General features: G+C 42.9%; 1 protein-coding gene across 5 annotated transcripts in view; it reads right to left on the reverse strand.

Moving 5' to 3' along the window:
• The window catches only part of aplp2 (amyloid beta (A4) precursor-like protein 2), a 100368-nt gene extending 83036 nt beyond the window's left edge, over positions 1–17332 (reverse strand). For 4 of the 5 annotated variants that reach the window (XM_084065386.1, XM_084065385.1, XM_084065384.1 and 1 more), the window contains exon 1: positions 16997–17332. In XM_084065386.1, the coding sequence (XP_083921512.1) occupies positions 16997–17068 (72 nt within the window). In that variant the 5' untranslated portion in view covers positions 17069–17332. The remainder of the gene's footprint in view (positions 1–16996) is intronic. The other variant, XM_084065383.1, reaches the window with a different exon arrangement.
• Positions 17333–23044: the final 5712 nt, after the last annotated feature.

Consider the following 23044-nt stretch of genomic DNA (forward strand, 5'->3'; position numbering starts at 1 on the left):
TGCTAAACCGCCGTTTCTCAACATCTGGCCAGGGCCCCAACAAGGGTCCAAAAAATGACCCTTACAGGTCTGTAATTCTGGGAGTGTATAAATGAAGAAATAAAAAAAAACACCTTTGGGACCCCAATCTACACTGTAAAATTTTACGTCTGAGATAAAAAAAAAATGTGCACTCACAGATGGAAATACATGTATCACTACACTGTAATCCTCAGTGTTAATTTAGCTCTGATAGTTATACAAATGGAACAAAATGTACCCATCTATTTGGTTCCATGACGTGTACACTCTGATCATTACAGACCCTTAAGGCTCTATTTGGTTCTAGTTGGTTCCTAACTATCGTCCACCATTTAGCTGGGGACCCCCTGGAACCCTCTCAAGGACCCCTGGGGGGTCCCCAGACCCCACGCTGAGAACCAGCGGGCGATCTCATCGACATCTTTGTTCAGCCAATCCTCACATAACTGAGAGCCGTGCCTGTGGTGTTATTTTGACTGTGCGTCGATGCGTGACTAAAATAAGCACGAGCCAAAGGGGTTTGGCTAGCAGTGCTCTAGGCAATGCGAGGGGAAGCCATGTTTACTAGTGGCGGGGGGTGGAGAATGATGAATGCCATGTAGATATACTTGTCATTAAGCTCTGTGTCAGTACTAGTGAGTGTGCGTGCGTGTGTGCGTGCATTCGTTCGAGCGTGCGTGGATGGAGGGTATTACTCTGGTGAGACGTGCTGAGTGCCAGCAGGTCCATAAGTCATGTCTGTGTGAAGAAGGCTCCCAGTCTTCTTCAGAACAGGGACATCCATCTCTCTCTTTCTCTGTCTGCTGAGCTCACTCCCTGTGTGCCAACACCCCTGACCTGACTCGCCCCCCCCCGTCCCAACCCAAACGGTGTAATTGTACGACACTGGACGGAGGTACTCGGATGTTTTTAATCACGCTCTTAAAATCCTAAAAGTTGATTAACTCCGAGAGTGGTCACTCTCAGAGTTACAAGAGGATACATTAACACTTTTAGTTGACTTCCTTTATTTGTTTATTTAGACGGGACACCGCATATTAATGAACAGAACAATACATATAAATGTAATGTAAATACACCGGATTTAGCAAAGATGCTAATTTACATCCGCAGTCCCCACGAAAACAAAACCGATAAAAACAAGTACATTACACTGGGAAAACAACGAGTAAATACAAAAACAGAGGTACAAAACAGGTACACAAGGTGCAAAGTATATCTATTTAAGGCTAAAACATTTTTTTAACTTGGCTCATATGTTATTGCACAAAAAAGAATGGCAGAGTTTTAGAGGGTAAGTAAGTTGTCACTGAGGATTTAGACACACACACACACACACACACTCACTCACTCACTCTGGTATTAGAGAGAGAGCGCGTACCGCCCGCACCGCCCAGTTTTTTCCTGGTAGCACCATCCCAAATTCAACACCGTGACGACGACCTCGGGACCTGACAAATCCCTGCGTCCTCGCATGACCGAGCACCAAATGAGCCTGTCATTTAGCATTACCTTTCAAAGGCCATCTCCAATGGCAAAACCAATATTTTTTGGACAGACGCAGCCTTGTGCCACCGATATTAAATATTCTTTCATTTATATTTTCGTCAAGGTGGAAACACAATCGTTAACAGAATTTGAACCATTGCGTGACACTCGCACAGAATCCCAATTTATGCTCATTCCTTTTGCAGTGGTTTGGGCGTAAAACGATTAAACCATACTTTTATTTTGTTATTTGTTCAGGCTTTTCAGAGCCTTTAGAGAAGGGGATAGCAGAGATTGACAGCAAACAGGGAGAGAGAGGGCACTGCAGTGACATGCAGCCAACGGTCCTAACCGGGCCCAGGAGTCGAACCGGGGACTTCTACCATGGTACGTGGGCGCCCATGGCCCCATGGTAGAACCTTACTTAACAGGTTTGTGAACAGCACAGGACCTATTAGGGGGCGAGGTGAAGTATAGGACATGAGGGGCGAAGTGAAACAGGGAGAACAGGAGGACGTGATGATTGACGTGCGAGGTGAAGCAGGGATAACAGTACATGATGAGGGGCAACATGAAGCAGAGAGGCAGGGAGAATGAATGGTGTAGAAAGCAGCTAGTTAGCTGCTCCCAGCACTCTATAATTAGCCAACTCAGATCAAGTGACACAAACCCATCAAGGGTCACTGACCCTTGATGGGTTTGTCTCAAAAGAGCACCAACTATTTCTGATATGCACTCACTCGCAGCCATACAACTACTCTGGAGGTACCTGTCCTGACTGTTTATTTTAATCACATTGTAATAAATCCTCAATGTTAATGTATCAAAGTGTAACTTTTTCAATTTGAGTATTCAAATGGATATATCAACACTGATGATGTTACAGTGCCACTCATTCAAATGGCTGATGGGACCAGGTGACAGCACCAGTCTTGATACTGTTGGACGGCAAAAAAACAAAACAGACTAACTTAATTTGATGTCTGACATTTTGTGGCATTTCTCTGAGCGGACCATTATCACCACACAGAGAATGTAAAAGTGGACTAATTCAGTTGACACTCTTCCACCTGAACAGCACGGCGAAGGATCCGGCTTCAAAAAAGCCTATTGTTCAGCCCCCACAGTGAATTTCACAACACTGTCAGGCAGCCAGGACATTGCGTCTCTAAGCCTGACCATTGCACTCCTACGGGTTGCTGCTTGTGATGGGAAGAAATGGGAATTTATTCTACTGTTGCGGTTAAAAATGTGCTCATGGTGTCATCTGGTGAAATAACTAGCCCTTGTCAAGGAATTCTGGACCAATCAGGGTGTTGTGGCAAATGGGAGTTGGACGGACAGAGACACTTTGTATTACTAAGATAGAAAACTAAACTACTAATCACCAGAAGTCTTAAGTGCATTTTCTTCTAAAACAAGCAACCAAGAGTATAGCTAGCGCTAAGGTAAAAGTGCAATATATCAGCTACCTACTTTCTGAGACAAATAGCTAAATCAAATGAGCAAGAGCTAAAACAAATAAGTGTATCATATTCCATGAGCTCATAGGAGAAGTATATTATTAAACACACAACGATATCATCTATCATTTCACCAGAGAACAAGGAGTTCTCTGGTGAAAGCAGGGATCAGAACATACACCAAGATAAGAGGGGAGCTTGTGGCAAGCTTTACCAAAAACAGTTTATACAGAGGCCGGCATGCCAAAGGCATCTTCATTATGATAAGGGATGGGAAACGACTGATATTTTGCGAGTCGACGTGTCGAGGGCATTTATCGATCTGTCGATCGTTTTTTTTTGTTTTTTTCGTTGCTGCCAGAATTATTTATTTATTTTCTACAGTAGACTGCCAGACTTTTTCAATTAAAAAAAAAAAGTACTCAGGAGCCGAGATACAGAATTTTTAAGTTTTAAGTTAACAAGGAAGTGGATGGGAGTTTAAATCTTCGAAAAATCATATCTCCTTGGTCAAATTGAATTTTCTTTTTTTTTAAATAGAATGCAGATCTGCGTCTTTGGCAGCGTGCGTTCTAAGGACTAAATAGAACGCAGATCTGCGTTTTTGGCAGCCAATGTGTTAAGAGGAGAGCCAAACTGAGCTTTCCTTTAAGCACCACATGATCATGTTTAGAATTTGCATCAAAGCCGTAATGGTAATAAAAATGAGACTTTATTTAGTAGATAGATGTGTTTATTAACACAGAACACCTCAGGAAAAGAAAATAGGGGCGAGTGTGTTTTGGGGCGATCGTTCCGGTTACCAGCACTTTCTCGCTCTTTCTTCGGCTATCGTCTTGGCTGTCAAATCAGTGATCTTTTGTGCCCACCGGTTAGCACTATGGCGAGGTTTCACGGTGAAATCTGCCATTCTGCTTTCTTGGGTGAAGGGCAGGCTTTGGGACCGGTGTCTCGCTTTGATGTGATCTGACATCACTGATGTTGACAACGAGTGATACGCATACTTTATGCTGCACAATTTGCATTTCACTGTTTGATCGTCAATCTTGACTAAAGCAGGACGTAAACAAAACTAGTCAGCGCGCGCACACAGACCTAACTCTAGGACACAGACACACACACCGTTCCTCTCCCACTTGGAAAACATTTTATATTTTTTTAATTTGAACTGGCTATTTTGGAAAAACATTTAAAGCCATTTAAAAGAAAATATATGTTTTTATATAATTTTTAAAAATACATAAAGATTTGTTTTATTTCTATTTTTAGAACCGAGACGGGCATGAGTCGAAAAATCTAGTCGACTTTCGACTTTTTGTCCCATCCCTAATTATGATATTCAAATTGTCAGATGAGGATGAACAACAGAAAACAAGAAAGTAGGGCCTTACCCTATCTAGCAGTGAATGAATAATGATCAACGAATTATCCTCCATTCCACACCGTTCATTCTCTGATTTGACCACTTTCTCTTCTCATCATTTGTGGTTTGATACGTCCTGTACTGTTACTGGTAAACTTCCATGGTCTTAAATTAAAATAAAATAAAATGGTCTTTTAACAAGCTCCAGTGGCTGATAATAGCAATCTGTACTGGTCATTAGTTTGAGGGGATTCTCTATACACAGAGAGAAAAATAGACGATCACACTCGTACAAGTCAGAAAATACACACATAGACATACGTACATAGACAACATGAGCACAGTACAGAGAGATGAAAAATTCTCAGAGGGGAGAGGAGGACCTTGGGGTACCTCACGTTTTGACTCATGATTGTGTGTGTGTCCTTACTGTATGTGTATTCGTGATTTATGCGTGTATTCTTTCTTTCTCACGATTTTGTGTTCACCACATCCCACACGTGGTGAGATGCATTCATGCTGCAATTACCACCAACAATCTATCCCCCACTGTCTTTAGTAAAAGAACATTTTACCTCAACCACCGCTGCAACTACCTCTCCTGAAAGTGAAACATCTTTTGGTTTTAGTGTTTTTTTCATTCCACCGTGAGGGCAGGGATGGGATCTTAAAAGCCTTCAACCATCCTCCATGCGCGAACAACTCTTGTTCATTTAATTACAGCCCATTCAGAGTGCCGGGGAGAGAAAAACTAAATTCCTGCCGGTAAATGTATCATCTAATTTTCAACGGAGAGTGTTGAACAGACCTGGCTGATCCGCCATGTTGACTTGAGATGAGAATATACCACCTCACTCCACCATTTCACTGGAAGTACACACTTCCGTAGAATCTGTTTCAGTTCCACATGGTAACAATTCCAGTTCCGCATAGAACCTTCTTTGTTGAAGGGAAATTCAGAAAAACTCTGTCTTCTGTGCATTTTTCCCGCAAAATGTGATGTGTACAGCATGCCCAAGATGTGAAACGCTTTGTTTGTTTTTGCATTATCAGGCTTTCGTAAGACCGAAATGTACATTCAATTATGAGAAACAATGCGTCTGTGTACACTTATCGTAGGAGAAATGCACACAATGTGAGCGCAATTGGGATTTTCGGTTCAAAATCTGCAAAGTTTCCCTTTAAGAATTGATAACGCCCGCTCGTCCTCCACCCTGCATCCTCGTCTATTCTATCCGGGTGGAATCTCCCCGCAGTCGCCTGTCTGTGTCCCACATGAACCGTCCTACGGGGCTGCTGTTTGTCCTTGGGACACCGTGTCCTTGAGGAAAGTGCTGTCTCAGGCAGCCCGCTACTAGGGTCCGTCATGTACCGGCAGGCAGCGGTAGCAGCGAGACTCTCTCTGGGGGTATACGGTTACACTGCGCTGCTTCCATCTCTTCCCGTTCGGACATTTTCAACCCTCCTCTCTAATGAAGAGGAGATACACATACCCAGGATAGAGTCCCTGCCGCCCTCCATGCTGCAATCCGGATGATACCATTTAACACTGACAAAAGAGTGTGTGTGTGTGTGTGTGTGTGTGTGGGGGGGGGGGGGCTGTCAGGAGAAAGATGGACAAGGGGAGCTGGACCTATATAGCCAATATATCGATCAATCATAAAATATCGAAAGTGATACGAGACTAGACATCCTGTTTTATACTAGTTAATGGAAAAAGGATACAACCAACATGGCATCGCTTGTTCTAGATCTTCTATGCTCTCTACTGCTCTAAAACGGTGGCTCACACAGCAAAGCCCAACGGGGCACGCCCCCACAGGGCACCCCCCCCCCCCCCCCCCCCCCCCCCCCAAAAAAAAACAGCACACACATCCACCCATGCAGCCGCATAGACACCCATGGTAGCTGCGGTCGTTCTCATGCGTGATGTTCCTGTTGCATTTTGAATTATGCCAGATTTATACTTCGGTGCATGATGGTGTTGCGCTATGGGGGAGGGGGGGGTGTGCGCAGCATGCACATGACCATAGGGAAAACAAAGACATGGATACATAAATATGCCCACAACCACGCATGCAGACACACGTGCGCGCGTGCATGCACACACACACACACACACACAGAAAAAGACAGGTGTGTGGTTTGACAGATAAACAAATCAGACACAGAAGCAGAAAAGAACAAAGTGACACGACTCCAGACGTAGATATGAGATATGAGACGCCACATCAATTATGAGTGAACTTTGGAAAAGTGCGACCCGACTTCAAAAAGTTCTTGTTCGACAACAGAGAGGCGAGATCCAAAAGAACAGGCTCGAACACGAGAGTAGAGGAGAGGAGAAGAGCCCTCGGGTATGAAGCTTGATTTAGGTTTAATTCATTCCCCTGCACTTACTTGTGCAGTTGTGCGTGTAAACAGATGGAAAACAACAATGCCCGGCACACAGTTACACCAGCTCCTTTGATTCTCTGCCTCCGTTTTCCTTTCCTGCCTGGTGGCGGTGCGGCTTTGGAAAACAAGGCCGATAAATCAGTGTGCAGACCTCGCCCAGTCCCTGCCACCCCCATGACTCACTGATCCTACAACAAAAAAACTACACACACACACACACACACACACACACACACACACCTAGATACACACCTGACAAAGGCAACAGAGAACGAGCTGGCTCAGCAGCACAGACAGGCGGAGTCGCACCCTGACACACAGAGAGACAGTTGGACAGACAGAGACATTAAAGGGTACAGACAGGGCCATATGGGGAGGAACACAACCCACACATATATATAGATATATACCAAGATAACTCCTGGATAGAACATCAGATATTTTATTCATAGGAACAACCCAAGCTGCAACAGTGACTCAGAGAGCTACTGTAGGCACGCACACTCACGGATAGGCAGGCGAAAGGAGACTGTGGGGGAGGTTCACACGTGCGTGCATGCATGCACACATGCACACACACACACACACACACACACACACACACTTGGGATAGGCAGGAGGTGGAAGGGGACTGTGGGAGAGGTACACACGTACAGTACAACATGCACGCATGCACACACACATACAAAGAAACCCCAACTATTTTCGTGTGAGGGGGGCAATAGGATTCATCCCATACACGTTGAGAATATATTATTTTTCTTGAAACACACTGAAGAGATCTCACAAGGTTTCTCTTACACGTATTCATTCAAAGGGCATCGTTTTTGTCTGATGAACCCGCAGCCCAGGAGCAGTGCCCAGCAACACTGTGTGGTTGAAACTCTGGCGAATAATGTTTGCACTTGAGGCGACACATTCCTGATACACAAGACCGACAAAAAGAAAGAATTCTAATACGGCCGAGCCCGTTCACCGCCTGCCACGGCCAGGTACACTGAACAAAGACAGCTCCAGATTGGATTAGCCCACATACGGCAGGGTGGGTCTTACGCAGTCGAGCGGTGTGTGCGTGTATGTGTGTGTGTGTCTCAACTTGAACCCGCTCACTCCGCCACACCGCATCACCACCACCACTCCAGCTGAAACGCTGCCAGCATCTCTCATGGAGGAGAGAAAAAAAAGAAAAAGAAAGATGACTAAATATGTGATGAGCCGAGCTGCGTGGAGGATTCAGTCGCACCAACATAATGCACGCTGAAAACGTGTACACTACACACACACAGACGCACGCACACGCAAAGACACGCCATGGAGCCTGGGCGCCTGGTATAATTGGAGCGCACGCGGGCGGAGCGCCGGGAGACAAACCCTGGCTCGCTCGCCTGACGAGGCCTCTCTCTTTCAATCCACATGACTAGCACAGAGACAGAGAGCATGGCTGCTTGATGGCACCACTCCAAGAAAAGAGACATGCACAGGCTTGGAGACGGAGAGAGAAAGCGTAGACGGAGGAGTGTGGAAGAAAAGGGTGGAAGAAAAAGAGACTGCGTGTGTGTGTGTGTGTGTGTGTGTGTGTGTGTGTGTGTGTGTGTGTGTGTGTGTGTGTGGGGGGGGGGGGGTGTGTGTGTTGAGAAAATGAGACCGAGTGGAAGATAAAGAGGCACATAAGTAAATGTACGGTGAGTGTGTGTGTGTGTGAGTCTGTCTGTCTTGCAGGGGGTGGGAAGGGGCTTGGATCTAATCAGACAGCCTCTCCCTCTGTTAGTCAGAGCACCATAGATCATCTGTCGCCGCTGAGCGCACATCACTCACGCAGGTGACTCACGGGGCTCTGCTACTGTTTGCCTTTGAAGCGTTTGCCGTCGCTGGGTGTGAATGAGGGTGCGTGTGTGTGCGTGGCGTGCGCTCGTTTGTGTAGGCGAGTGAACAAGTATGACTCTTGTGTGCATTAGTTAGTAAATAACTCACTCCCGTGTGTGTCGGTATATATTTCATATCACAGAGTTGGGTAGGGCAGGGAGTGAGTGAGTCTAGTCCCCATTTCATAAATGTGTATGCATGTGTGTGTGTGTATGTGAGTGACTGACTGAGAGACCCAGGTATGATGGATTAATACTGTACCTTCCCCGCTGCAAATGTGTAAGCATGGACTGTTTCTTGACATTAATGCTTCATTTATACTCCATTGCTGATCTACAAGCTCACAACGCGTGTGATTCTTGTGAACTAGTAGATGTACTATTTTTTACAAACGTTGCACGATGGAGCATAAATCAAGTGTAAGAGGATTGTAAGATGGTAAGAGGATACTAACGGGGCAGACCAAACATGGTTTAAATGCACTCACTCATCTGCAAATTCGAGGGCAGGCGAGCCTGCATCTCTGCTGAGTGTGTGCTGTTGTCTTCTAACTTGATTGACAACAATAATCGTGACTGGAGAGAGGCTCTCAGTCTCGACCAAAGCAAAATGTCCTTGAGTGTCAGCCGGTCAACTCAGTAAAGTCATTGCACAAAGGAGACCAAACATAAGCGATATTGCACTTATGAGCTTCAGGCAGTATTACTTGTATGTGTCCAGTACACCTCAGGATGTTTCACACTGGAATTCTCAAATTGTTAATGGATTCCTTTTTTGTTTATATTATTTGATTATATGATTAGGTCTGACATTTATCTGCTTGATCAGTAAATAAGCTTAATAGAGCTGTCCCCGAACCCTGTTTTTAGGATTCGAGCTTTAGCGGGGGTTTTTGAACGGACGTTTGAACCATCATTTTTTAATGAATGTCTTAATTAAAAAACAATGGTTCGAAGAACGTGCTTTTAACATGCTTTTAAAAAAGCTGCAATTCATTATAGATCCTATGGGCAGCAACATTGCATAGTCTATCGGTGAAAAAAAAAGGTTACGTTGCATAATGCCCCTAATTTATTGAAAGGATTTAAGGCAATAATAAGACAAGTTATTTCCAAAAATAGGATTTACATGTAATGCAGATCAATAGTGTTCATGTAACAGAAAAATGTAACGGGCGCAACAATTGTCTCAGCACAATCTTTTGTATAAATCTGTGCCACCGACGCACCGTGCCTTTTTTTTGCAAACTGTTAATAAAGTATTCAATCAATGAAAAATAGGCACAATAAAAATCGTCAGACAAAGCGCCCTCTTTGGCCAAAACAATACCACAGACCAAACAACACAGGGCTACTATTGTATACATTAAACAACAACTTTTAAAATAAGTATAGCAGCTTGACAAGTGTAACATTGTCAGGTAGGATGCAGCGCCTCGTCTTTATTAATAATACTAGAAGTAGAGACAGACCAATATCTCAGTTTGGTCCGATATATCGTTTATTATTTAACTTTTTCGGCAACATCTGTATTTGCAATTATGCAGCTGACATGTCCCAATAGATCAGCTAGTTTTTTTAACAGCTGCTTTAAGCGGCCGGTGCCGCTTAAAGCGGCAGCGCCAGCTCTCAGCCTGCTTGCAATCTCAACAGAGGAGCTATATTGAAAAACTACCTTTTATCAGTTACTTTGGCCTAATTGTAATTGATAAACAAAAAGTTAACAAATGTCAACTCGGCTTCCCTATTTTGGGCATGTCATCATTATAGGCGAAAATATTCAAAGATCTTCCAAAATAGTGACACAATCGTACAACAAAGTATAAAGTAGGACTTAGAAGTCGGCACCGTGCAGCGGAAAAGCGCCCCCAGCATCTATTTGAGGTGTCTTTATCACCTCAGGTTGTATCTTCACACTCTATTCAGAACCACACAAAGGCAGCTCCATAGACGACCATTCAACCCAGTAGTGGAGGCCTGCGCAGAATCACAGCTGAACTGACAATCACAGCCAGCTGTACGGGCTTTCATTCACATGCAAAAGTACACTACCACCAGCCCCTATGCAAAGCAAACACACACACACACACACACATCTTTTTATTACCATATATCAGCATGACAGAGTACTTTCCATTGAGGAAATTCATTCCCTGGCCCCTGACCCTTTACCAAAGGGGTGTTCAACGTTTTCAGGACAAGGACCCCCTAGCTGAGAGAGATGAAGCACGGACCCCCTCTATATTGTATAAAATTGTGTTTCAGATTAAACTTTTTTTTTACTTAGTCTGCCCTTTTTTCCCTCCACGCCTATACCTCTTTACCAAAAATAGCAGATCTACAAGCTCACAACGCCTCGCTGCGAGGCGTTGTGAGCTTGTAGATCTGCTATTTTTGGCTAAAGTTCTCCACAGAAAAGGGATACTAGGGTTCAACTGGTTAAGGTAAAGCGGACCCCCTGTAGCAACTCTGAGGACCCCCTAGGGGTCCCGGACCGCTTGTTGAAGACCCCCGCTTTAGCATATGAACCCTAACCCTTTATCCCGCAGCGGCACAATTTATTATTTGTCCGAATATAAAAAAAAGTGAACTTGGATGGGTGTGTTTCGCCACATCGTTGCTGCAAACTGAGGTAGGCTTCTCTGCTTCAACTTCACTTCATCTCCTATAGCCTGTGACCTTTAACTTAGTCCTAAAAGAATATCCTATAGTGATATGTTTTGCAATTCTTTGTTGTCTAAACAAGTTTTGGTCAGTGAGTGTGTGAGATTGGTGCATGGCAGCAGAAATACAGTCATGCCGTCTCATCTCGGTTTGTTCATTGACAGCGTGCAGTCAAGTTACTATAGTAACCCAACGCTGCACGTGCTACAGCCCAATGAATACTCCGTCGTACGATGGGATGTGCACTGAACACGGCAGATCTACATACGCACCGTCACGTCCGCGGCCTGATGTGAGCTTGTATATCTGCTATTTTTGACACGCGACCCGCTGTACGGCGAAGTATTACTAGAGCTTAAACAACATCAATCAATTGATCGGCCGACGATGGCTGATAGGAATATTTTGGCATATCGCCCAACCTTAGACCCCGGTCAGCGAAGTTTAAGGAGGTTAAAGGAGGCAGTTGCTGCTCGAATGCAAACCACAATTGAACGTGACACAGCAAACACACGTGTCATGTATACTCACTTATTGCTGAAACATCCTCTCTCAACTACCTCTGTGAGTCCAACCTCCAGTGGATTCATTCAGAAACTGACCAAGACGGAATCACAACATGCAAACAGGAAATCGGAGGAAGGAAGTGAAAGAATACAACCTTCAATCAAAACCAACAGTAGCTTTTACCTGTTCAGGACGAATTCTGACCCTTAACCGACAGCATTAGCCACATTAACCGCAGCGTCCCCATTTTGGTCATCATGTCATGTACACAAATGTTCAAGAAATCTAAAAATAATTCAAAACCTTTCACAATTTTCCAACTTAATGTAAATAGCAAATCTACAAGCACACAACACATCACAATGTCATGTGTTGTAGACAAACACGTAGATTGGCTGTTTTTGCTACTCGTCGAATCGTCATACGACAAAGTGTATAGGGCTTAAGTGGTTAGATTATCATTTTATTCTCATATCATATTATTGTCTTTCTATCCTGGTGGCGACACCTGTCCTTCACAACAAGCATAGAAGTACACACACAGTGCTCTCATGCATTTTGTCATCCAAAAGCGAGCACGATTTTTGCACACAGACAGACAAAGCGGTGCGTAAGAGAAGACCAAGGGCCGATTAACACAGAAGACAAACTCCTGTACACCTTCTTCTTCAAATGCAAAAATAAAGTTTTAATGCGAAATGCAAGGTTTCGGTCCGGAGACCATCATCAGGTTATCTTCTTGACTATCTTATTCAAGATAACTGATGAAGGTCTCCGGACCGAAACGTTGTTTTCCCATTAAAACTTTATTTTTGCATTTGAAGTCAGTGTGCCATCGGCCCTTGGTCCAAACAGCAATAAGCACAGCATTGAAATGACTTTGTGCTTGTGCAGCGTCCAGTTCTCCTGTTCCAGAGACTGTTATTTTGGATGGAATTCCATGGCTTATAATCCATTCCTCTGGCAATGTTTTACAGTATCATGGAGGCCATTGCATATGGACGCTTTCATTGCAACCAACATAACACCAGCTCATTTCACTTAATTCACACTCGATTGACTGAAATGCCTTATTAGGTACAATTTAAATGATCTTGTGAGTCATGTGACAATGAGCGTCAAACAGCGTTATAGTGTTTGGTTAACATTTTATTTTCATTACTTAAAACAGAGGCAGAAGTCACTGATCCACAGGAGTGCGTCAACAGTAGGATTTTAAAACAAATCCAGTCGGCTCAATCGATCGTGTCACCTTGAGTGACACATGGCACATCAAGCATGTTGACACTTACTGACCACAAGCCAAGGGGAAAGGGAACAAATTAACACGTACTGTACCTCATGACTAGCCCCCCCCCCAAAAAAAAATCTGCCATTGCATTGTGTAATACTGTATGTGCCTGTTGCCTCATTCTGCCTCTCCTACTACACTCTGTGTCATAGCTAGGGAAATCGCCGCCCTGCCAAAGTCAGCAGAGGCTGGGATGTACTGAACATGTTAGGCATCCCAGCTATTCTGTAGTCCATCAGTCCAGGGGGAGGCATTATCAGCAGATGATGTGCTATGATGCAATTTTATGGATACAGATGCTTAAGCAGTGCGCACGCGCACACACACACACACACACACACACACACACACACACACACACACACACACTCCCTGCATGACATGCGTGTGGTCGTGGAGATACGCTAGCACGTTTTCAATGGATGAAATTGTTAGTAGAGGGCTACGCTTACTATTTTTTTCTGCAGGTCACACTACGTATATAAGTGTAACACGGTAGAACACACCACTGGTTGGGGGGGGGGGGATCCAAGCCTTGGTTTTTAATATCCACCGGTCATTCATTTCTATAGCCGCCGGTGGGGATATGTTTTATCCCTGCTTCTGGTCAGACTGAATTAAATACATGCATTTCCATTGGGAAATGTAGACTGTCTGATATCGTTATGTTTGATATCATATCACTATTTAACAACTTGATTAAAAATGTTAACCTCATTAACCCCCAGCATACTACTTTGGGGCCAGATTGGCCTTCATCTTACTTCCTTTAAATTCTAAAATATGAATAAATATCTAGCCGTTAGTGGTTGAGAAAATGTCCACCCATCTTTTTTTTATTTATTTTTTTACACATCAATCCCCACCCGCACACACACAGCTCAAAGTAGACAAATTGAAACTAAATCCTTTCCCGCTGTGGGATGAGATAAAACAACGTACTAGTGGAATTACAGTTGGCAAGATACAGAGAGTAAAGAAGCAGAAATCACCAGGGTTAAGCTCCGGTAGGAATGCCTACGTAACTCATTGTAATGTCTGCTGCACGGGGATGTTGCCCGTCACAGAGAAAACACAGCTGAGGTAACAAAAGATAACAATCGGGATGCTCTCGCAGGTATCTGACAAAGCAGAAGCGTTTACACAGCTGAAGTAGCTGTCTGATCCCTGAAAGGGATTCAAAAGGAAGGAGGGGGAAAAACAAAAACAATCATGGCTGTATTTGAAAATTATCAGTATGACTATGACAATGATTTATTATTTGTGCATGGCATGTGCCAAATACTTACACAAAACAATTCTATATTTTTTATATTTGTAGGTTACATGTTGTCCTTTTAGCTCAAATGTCTGACTGTACCCCCCCGTGCTGTTTACATTTCTGTCTAATAAAGTATTCAATCAATCAAAAGATAGGTGTCATTGTTGGGGAGAGCTCAAAACTGTACAGAAAGTCAGCCATGCCCTTTAATATGGAAATTAGGGCTAATGATTCACGCACTTGCAAGTTACTATGTAATGGGAATTTGGGAGGCGAGTTGTTTTCATATTTTGACGCGGTTCTCTAAACTATCAGCTATCATGTCAGCCAGTCATTCTTTCTGATAACAGTGTCTCCCTAAAACCAGCCCCACCCATGATAAAAATGCAGAACAGTAGATGCAGGGACGAAGTGGAACAATCCGTCCCAGTACTGCTGCTGTCAGGACCATTCGGGGGAGTGTGAGTGAGTGTGTGTGTGTGTGTGTGTGTGTGTGTGTGTGTGTGTGTGTGTGTGTGTGTGTGTGTGTGTGTGTGTGTGTGTCTCGAGGTGATGTTGTTAGTCCCTAGGGGCTCTGGCAGGCGGCTCATAAATTCGGCTCAAGGTCCAGGACCTCCCGAGGGGGGTGTGTGTGTGTCTGTGTGTGTCTGTGTGTGTGTGTGTGTGTGTGTCCACGTCCAGTACTCGGGAGGGTATGTGTCTGTGCCATCAGCATGTCGGCACAGTAACATCCACCTCAGCCTTCTCCCTACAAGATCATCAGCAAATGGCTCTCCATACACACACACACACACACACACACACACACACACACACACACACACACACACTTCTACCACGAGAGGAATGACAGTAATGGTAATGGCCTGTAGCCCCCCAGACTCAGTACAACCCACACAGCCTCTAGGTTACTGGCTAAAAGCCAATTTAACTCTGAGATTGTTCGAAAAATAACCAAATGGACCCATAAGGGTTCACTGAGGGCCCATTGAGTTATAAATGGGATAAATTAACAGGAGTTTACCACATCATTATTATAGCCAATTTGTCCTGGGTGACTGAATAGTATAATTCACTGAACTGATTAATTAACTCATGTCGGGACACATGGTATATCGACTACTGCTTTTATCTGCCAAAAGAAAGAGATAAAAAAAATGCCATCGCTTCGTGGGGGGGGGGGGGTGTCTCTCTTAGCAAGAAGAACACAAGCAGCCATGTAGAATCTCTAGAATATAGAATATAATAAGATGTTACACCCCCCCCCCCCCCCCCCCCCCACACACACACACACACAAACTAGCTGATACAGCCAAGGTTTTTTGACGCAGACGCAGGACAAACCAGTCCTCGGGCGATAACCACTGATTCTGTGCACCACAGAAAGAAGGTGCAAGAAGGAAAACGACCTTCCAAATGTTTTGCCTGAGCCAACAATCAGTGAGCAGCAGCAGCAGCATGCTGATTGGCCACAGGAGGAAGGTATGACTGTTTGCACAGAAAATGGGCACATTGTTATCCAGAGACACTTGTCTGGTATACAGGCATCAGCCTCAAAGAACAATAACTGATACGGTAAAGGCAGCAGGGGAGCTGTGTGTGTGTGTGTGTGTGTGTGTGTGTGTGTGTGTGTGTGTGTGTGTGTGTGTGTGTGTGTGTGTGTGTGTGGCAACTGGAGAGCATTTTTCATCTGAACTGAAGCAAGCAACCACAATTAGCACCACTAAACATCAAAATGTTGGAAAATACACATAGGCCTGCCTGTAACATACGTATAGGCTCTTAGCCTCTTTATGATGCAATACAGGGAACACACTCATTACAGTGGGTAGACTTTAAGGTTGATGATAATGAGACATCATTTCGAAGAAGATGATGCTAGTGTCTACACACACATGGCAAGCTTCTTTAATAAGCTAGCCTAAATATATTGTGGTTTTAATTAGGACGAGTTTACCCCTATGGGTGCACCGTGCACGCCATACATGAACGAGCATAAGCAGTGTGTGTGTGTACTGCCACTGTGTTGTGTGTCCCCAGGGCCCTCACAAAGGCCCCATTGTCTTTCAATTGATCTCTGCAGCAACAAACCCTCCTATAATTCTACTTATAGCCCTTCCTGTAGTGTAGCAAGTACTCTCACTAATAACAATCTGCAGTGTGTGTGTGTGTGTGTGTGTGTGTGTGTGTGTGTGTGTGTGTGTGTGTGTGTGTGTGTGTGTAGACAGCAAGTCATGGTGGACCTGCGCACACATCCAAAATGCTCTTAGAACATAACAATAGTCCTTTAGAAAACTATAAACTCTTGTCTAGAGAGAATACGTTACATAAGACCAGTTATGTATGTATCCAAAACTAAAACAATCTAATTTATTTGGGGATCTTAAATGTTTTTGGGGTTTTTTTTTGGGGGGGGGGGGGGGTATAGCCACTGTAATCTCAATGGTGCAACTGCAACGACACATGGAATAGAATTAAATAAATATTCCTTAGAAATCAACGTGGATTCGCTTATAAAAGGGGACCGAAAGAAATGAACATGCCATTGTTCGAACTAAAAACGTAACGTGGTTTGACTCAAGGGAAGCTCTAGTCTGGGTAACAAGAACCTCGATAATGATATCACAAACCAAGACGTTATTATAAATCATAAATAAATGACGGTAGAAGGATTCATACCTCGATGTAGCCGGCCAACGCTGGAACAACAATGCCCAGAATGAGGACTGATATCGCCGGGACTGAACCCATCTTCTCCGGTCGGTGGTCCGGGGTGGTGGTGGTGGTTCTACTGTAAAGAACTTATAAATCCTGTTTATATAATGCTATACTGGGCCAAAAAGGCAAAGTCCAGAAAGAAAAAGAACCCAAAAAAATGTTTTTTTTTATATAGACGTCCTGCTCCGTTTGTTTCCCTGGAGATTAAACAGACAGGGGAACAGAACGGACGGGACAGCGTGTCTTCTCTGTCTGTCTGGATGTAAGACTGGGACTCACTGACTGCCTGTGTGTGGTTGCGGCTGGCTGAGAGTCTCCAGTCTGTCTGACTGTGTTGCCAGGTTTTGTGAGAGAAATAAGCAACCAGATCTATGAAAATAATAGCCTCGCGTGGCCGACAAATATCACTGAGTGATTGAAATTGATTGAAATTGTTATTAGGCAAAAGAATGTAAAACAACACAGTTACATTTATAATACTTTTGTCTAAAAGGTCCGACCAAAAAAAGTCCTTGCGGAATTGTTTCCGTTGGGGTCCTTGAATTACTTTTTATTTCATAGACATATAGTAGCAACCAAACAGTTAAAAAATCAACATACAAATACAGAGGAAAAAATACTACTATGTACAAAAAAAGCATGACAAATAAGAAATATATATACAAAAAAGGGGAGGGGGGAGTAGTCGTCTGCAGGGAAACTGGTACCAGCTTCTCTTTTGGCCTCCAGAAAGATGAGTTTTTAGGGCTGTTTTAAATGTGCCCAGCGAACTGCATTTTTTGAGGGATGGGGTTAGACTATTCCATACATTGGTGGCTGTGCTGTAGAAGGAGAATTTGCCCATGTTTGTTTTATGGGTGGGTGGTACCAGATTGTTGTTTACGCTCCCTCTAGTTTTGTGACTGTGGGTGTCACTAACTTTTTCGAGGTATTTATACAGATATGCAGATATAGGGGGCATTTCGGGCAAATCTGCATTAACAATTTTGAAGACCAGTCCCATTTTAGTTGTTTAACCCTGTCTTCCACCCTGAGCCAGCCTAGGCTGGCAAAGTGAGTGGGAGAGAGGTGGGTCATGGGCCCCAGTCCGAGAAGTAGTCGAATCAGTTTGTTTTGGGAGGTTTGTAGCTAAGTCTTCAGTGACACTGATGTGTTGGAGTACCAAGAGGAGCAAGCATAGTCAAAAAGGGGCTGAATCAGGGCCCATGAGAGGGTCCTGAGGGCTTGGGGGTTGGACAAAAGAGGAAACTCTGCCCATAAATCTGGTTCTTTGGTTTACTCTTTTGACCACCTTTGTTGCCATGCTTTCACCTGTCAGGTATTTGTCAAGAATACAACCCAAATAGGTAATCTCTTCTTTGCTAGTGATGATTGTGTCATCGACTTTGACCTTGAAGTCATTTACCTTCATTTTACTGAGGGAATGTTTGGTCCCAAAAAGAATGGATTCAGTTTTCCCAAGGTGTAGTGCTTTTTTTTTCTTTTGCAATGGCAGATTCGTCTGGTTCCAGGCTATGAAAACAATTAAGCCCAAAAGAAGCCATTTAAACATAAAACATTGGTTTGTTTGATTAATTGAATACTTTATTCAATTATTCAACAGTTTGCAAAAAAAAAAAAAAGCACAGAAAGTACAGTTCAATACAAAAGGGTGCTAAAAGGATTAAACCCAAGAGAGTAGGCTACTATGGCTTGTTTCCATTGGGGTCCTGTGTATTCAATTCATCGACTATTTGGCTATTTTCAGCAACAACAAAAATCTTGGAAGACAATTTGAAAAATGTGGAATAGTTTTGAAACATTTTAAAGGAGTAGTTCACCCCAAAAATTACTTCTTTTCTCTCAATTACACACCCCATGAAGTATTGAATTCATCGTTTTTTTTTTGTTTTTGTCGCATTCCTAAGCCAATAATATGATTACCGGCAGAAAGATGCTAATGTATCCGGTAGGAGACTTAAAGGCGGAGAGACCGTCGGTCATCAAATTATTGGCTTACGAATGCGACAAAAACAAACAAGAATGACCAAAGTCATAATAAAGCCGCATGCGGCAGGCTTTTTTGGCCCCAATCTTTTCATAGACCTGATTACTTGTTTTTTGGATTGCTTGTTTCTCTCATCACCTGGCAACATTTAGCGTCGCAGATTAACGCTCTAATGTTTTTTATGTAAGTGATGGCAACATTTTGTGACACCACACGGGTCTTCCCAACAATAGCTAAATTGAAGTCAGTGTGAACATGGCCAAATAATAACTTAATAGCCAAACTAGGTCTAATGAAGCACGCTAGCATTTAGGCTAACCCTCCGGCCTGAAGCTCTCTCCCTTTCTCTCTCTCTGCTGCAAAGAAGGAGAGGCGGGTGCTGCAAAGCGCCGTGTGAAGGACAGCCAGGACAGCCAATGACAAATAGGTGTCAAAGGAGGAGAGGCGGGTGCTGCAGAGCGCCGTCTCCCTATTAGCTTAAAGGGGGGGGGAAGTGTGAAGGACAGCCAGGACAGCCAATGACAAATAGGTGTCAAAGGAGGAGAGGCGGGTGCTGCAGAGAGCCGTCTCCCCATTGGCGGGAAGTGTGAAGGACAGCCAGGACAGCCAATGACACTTAGGTCACTCGGGTGTCGGACTAAGACTAGTGCTGTTTATAGAGCCGCGCTGCTTTCAGCATGCGGCTAAAAAAATCTCCATTCATTCAATGCTTCATGGGGGTGTGTAATTGATAGAAAATAAGTCATTTTCAACTACTCCTTTAACAACACAATTCTTGTAATCCCTTTTGATTGATTGATTGATTGATTGATTGATTGATTGATTGATTGATTGATTTATTGATTGAATGAATACTTTATAGCAGTTTGCAAAAAAAGCACAGGAAAGTACAGTTCAAATACAAGGTCTGCTAAGAGGATTTTAAACCCAAGAAAGCCTTTGGCTTGTTTCCATTGGGGGCCTTTCACCTTTGTACTCAATTCATCGAAGAATAAAATATTTTCAGATGGGGGTCCGCAGACAAATAGGCAACATGTTAATTTAGGGGTCCTTGACATGGAAATGTTTGAACCACTGTCTTAAACGAAATAAGCAACTACATTTTAGAAACAAGGCCAAAAAGCCACAACCCTAACCAATATTTACAAGCGCCTTTACAGGAAAACAAGCCCAAAGTCGCTTATAATAAGCGAACATGGCAACGCTGCTGTCTGTCTGTCTACTGATTGTCTCCCCGTTGCGTAAAAAAAGAAAAGAAAAGAAAAGAAAGACGCACATTTGCGCCATCTGGTGTCGGCTTTACTTTATTACGCTATCGTACCGGATATGATGGACTCAGTGGAAATGGCCAGTGATGGAAGAAGTACTCACATTTTGTACTTAAGTAAAAGTACCAATACCACAATGTAGAAATGCTCTATTACAAAGAAAAGTCCAATATTAAAAATGTACTTGAGTAAAAGGACAAAATAATTCACATTAAAATATACTTATTATTAAAAGTAAAAGTACTTATTTTGCAGAATGTCCCATTTCACAACATTCCAAATGTAAAGCAACGCCTTGTGAGCTTGCAGATCGGCCATTTTCAAATAGCCTAAGTTTGCATAGGGCTGGAGTGGTTAATTTCTTGTTTTGCAATAATAATCAAAATCTAAAGAAACTAGTAACAAAAGTTGTCAAATATTGCAGTGGAGTAAAAAAGTACAACATTTAGCTCTGAGATGTAGTGGAGTAGAAGGAAAAGTATTGAAAATTGGAAACACTCAAGTAAATATCCTCAAAAGTATACATAAGTACAGTACTTCAGTAAATGTACTTAGTTACTTTACACCACTGTAAATTGCTAAATTAAAACTGAGGAACACTGACCTCTGTTGGCGATGTGAGAAGCAGGTTGGCACCCATATAACTGTATTGGTTGGGGTTGGCACAGTCATTCATGATGCTCTATGAGTGTGAGAAGGTATAATGTTCCCCATGGGATGATGGGGTTATATATTTTGTAAGTAAATTGCTAAGAGTGGTGTTACCCAAAACCCTGCATTATGTATACTTTGGAATCCTTCCTGATAATGTAGTCCTATAAACAAAAGAGGCTACCATGGCCACAGCCATTACGACCCTGTCATCTGGCTATTACACAACTGGATGTAGAATTGTTTTAAGACAATGGAAGTCAACCTGTTCATGTCAAAAGTGGCATCTTATGAACAATAATATGAGTGTAGGAGAGGATGGCCAAATGCATTCCTTCAAGTGTAGGATGCCTTCCTTGATCTGTCGAAGGGAAATAAGTAATGTTTCATGATTGTATTTATTTTCTTTTTATGAATTTATTTTGTTATATTGTCTACAATGTTGTTCATTCTCATTTATACTATGTTTAACATGTACCGGTATGTAACATGTGTAGCGTCCCCATATTTAGCCTTAACTTCGGGTGACTGCACTTCTCGACCGTTACAATATAAAAGAAAGTGTAAAGCTTTGTCTTAGATTTGACTGTTTCTAATGTTTTCTTGTGTTGTGCTGCCTTTATAGTCTGCAAAAAGTCCTGCATTCAAATTACAAAACGTCATCAAGATTTACAAAAAAATATATCAAACGTAAAAGTAGAAGTACTCATTATGCAGAATGGTAATTGATAATGCATTCGTGTATTCATCACTTCAATGTTGCAGCTGAAAGTGGAGATGATTTTAATTAGCCTACCTTATGTGTATTTATTTTCACAAAATTGTAAGTTGAAAAAAAGTAAACATTTCAAAACATTTTGAAAAATAATGACACCAGGGTTAATGTGGTTAATGTACATTTTCAATAACATTCTTAAATGGTGATATAGTAAATGTTAATCATATCAGACATTTCCCCAAAAAGAAATGCATGCATTTAATTCAGTCTGACCAGAAGCAGCCATAAAACATATCCCCAACTTGCGAAATGAATGACCAGAGGGGGTGGGGGGATATCACAAGCAGAGGCATGAAAACCCCTGCCTTTCTCTGCTATCTTGCTGCTGTGCTGTGCTGCTGCTTGCTGTGCTGGCTCATGACGTTTTGCACTCCCATCGCCTCCCCACCATCCACCTGTGGGCTCTGTTTCTAAGATCCCGTTAGGGGGTCTTGCTGTTTTATTCCCTGTAATATCTATTTGGCAGATTATTTACATATTTTCATGTTTACAGGAAAGCCTTGGTGGTATAAATGTATGCTCACAGATATTGCTCAATAAAAAAAATGTTTTCCATTGAGGGGCTGTCTATCTGACATCTTATCTATAAATTCCACAAATCTCTGTCTGTGTATCTGTCCGCATGTTATGTCGTTTGCCATTGTCCTCAGGGACACAAAGATGTTATTTATCCTTCTCCTTGTGAAATTCTCTAGCAGTCGGAATATTCCAGGACGCTAATGTATGCTGGCCTGATATTTACTCTATTTATTGTTATGGCTACAGCTTGACTCAATGGCACGGGCCTCTGTTTGTGTTTTATGGTCCTATCCCTGCTTTAGAGAGAGAACTACTTTACCTGTGTGTCTAATTAAATGTACTTCTCCCATTGATATTAAACCACCACCTTAGAAATAAGAGTCTCCAACTCTGTTTGCATAAACAATTACTAATTGATACAGAATACCGGGACCATCTCAATCGCTTGTGTTTGTCAAGCTACACTGTGCTGTTGGTGCCATTGTCATAGTACTGATGTCATAGGTGACTCTGATAATGTATGCTGCACTAGTTTTCTTAAAAAGGTGTATAATCTATGCTGTGGCATCTATGCTACAGCTGAAGAACATTGCAGAGCCAGTGCTTCTCAGAATCAAGATCGAGCTGTATATAGCGATGAGTTTTGGAACACAACGGTCTGTTTGCACCTATAAAAATAGCTAAATTGTCTGTGTGTTCCAAAACTTATGTCTGTCTGTATCCAGATAGTACAAATGTATCTTGGTCAGATGTGTTCATCGTGCAGGCTATAGGATCACTTCATCTACTTCAAAGCAGTGAATTAA

This window comes from Gymnoscopelus microlampas, assembly GCF_963454915.1.
Source record: "Gymnoscopelus microlampas genome assembly, chromosome: 8".
Classification (NCBI taxonomy): domain Eukaryota; kingdom Metazoa; phylum Chordata; class Actinopteri; order Myctophiformes; family Myctophidae; genus Gymnoscopelus; species Gymnoscopelus microlampas.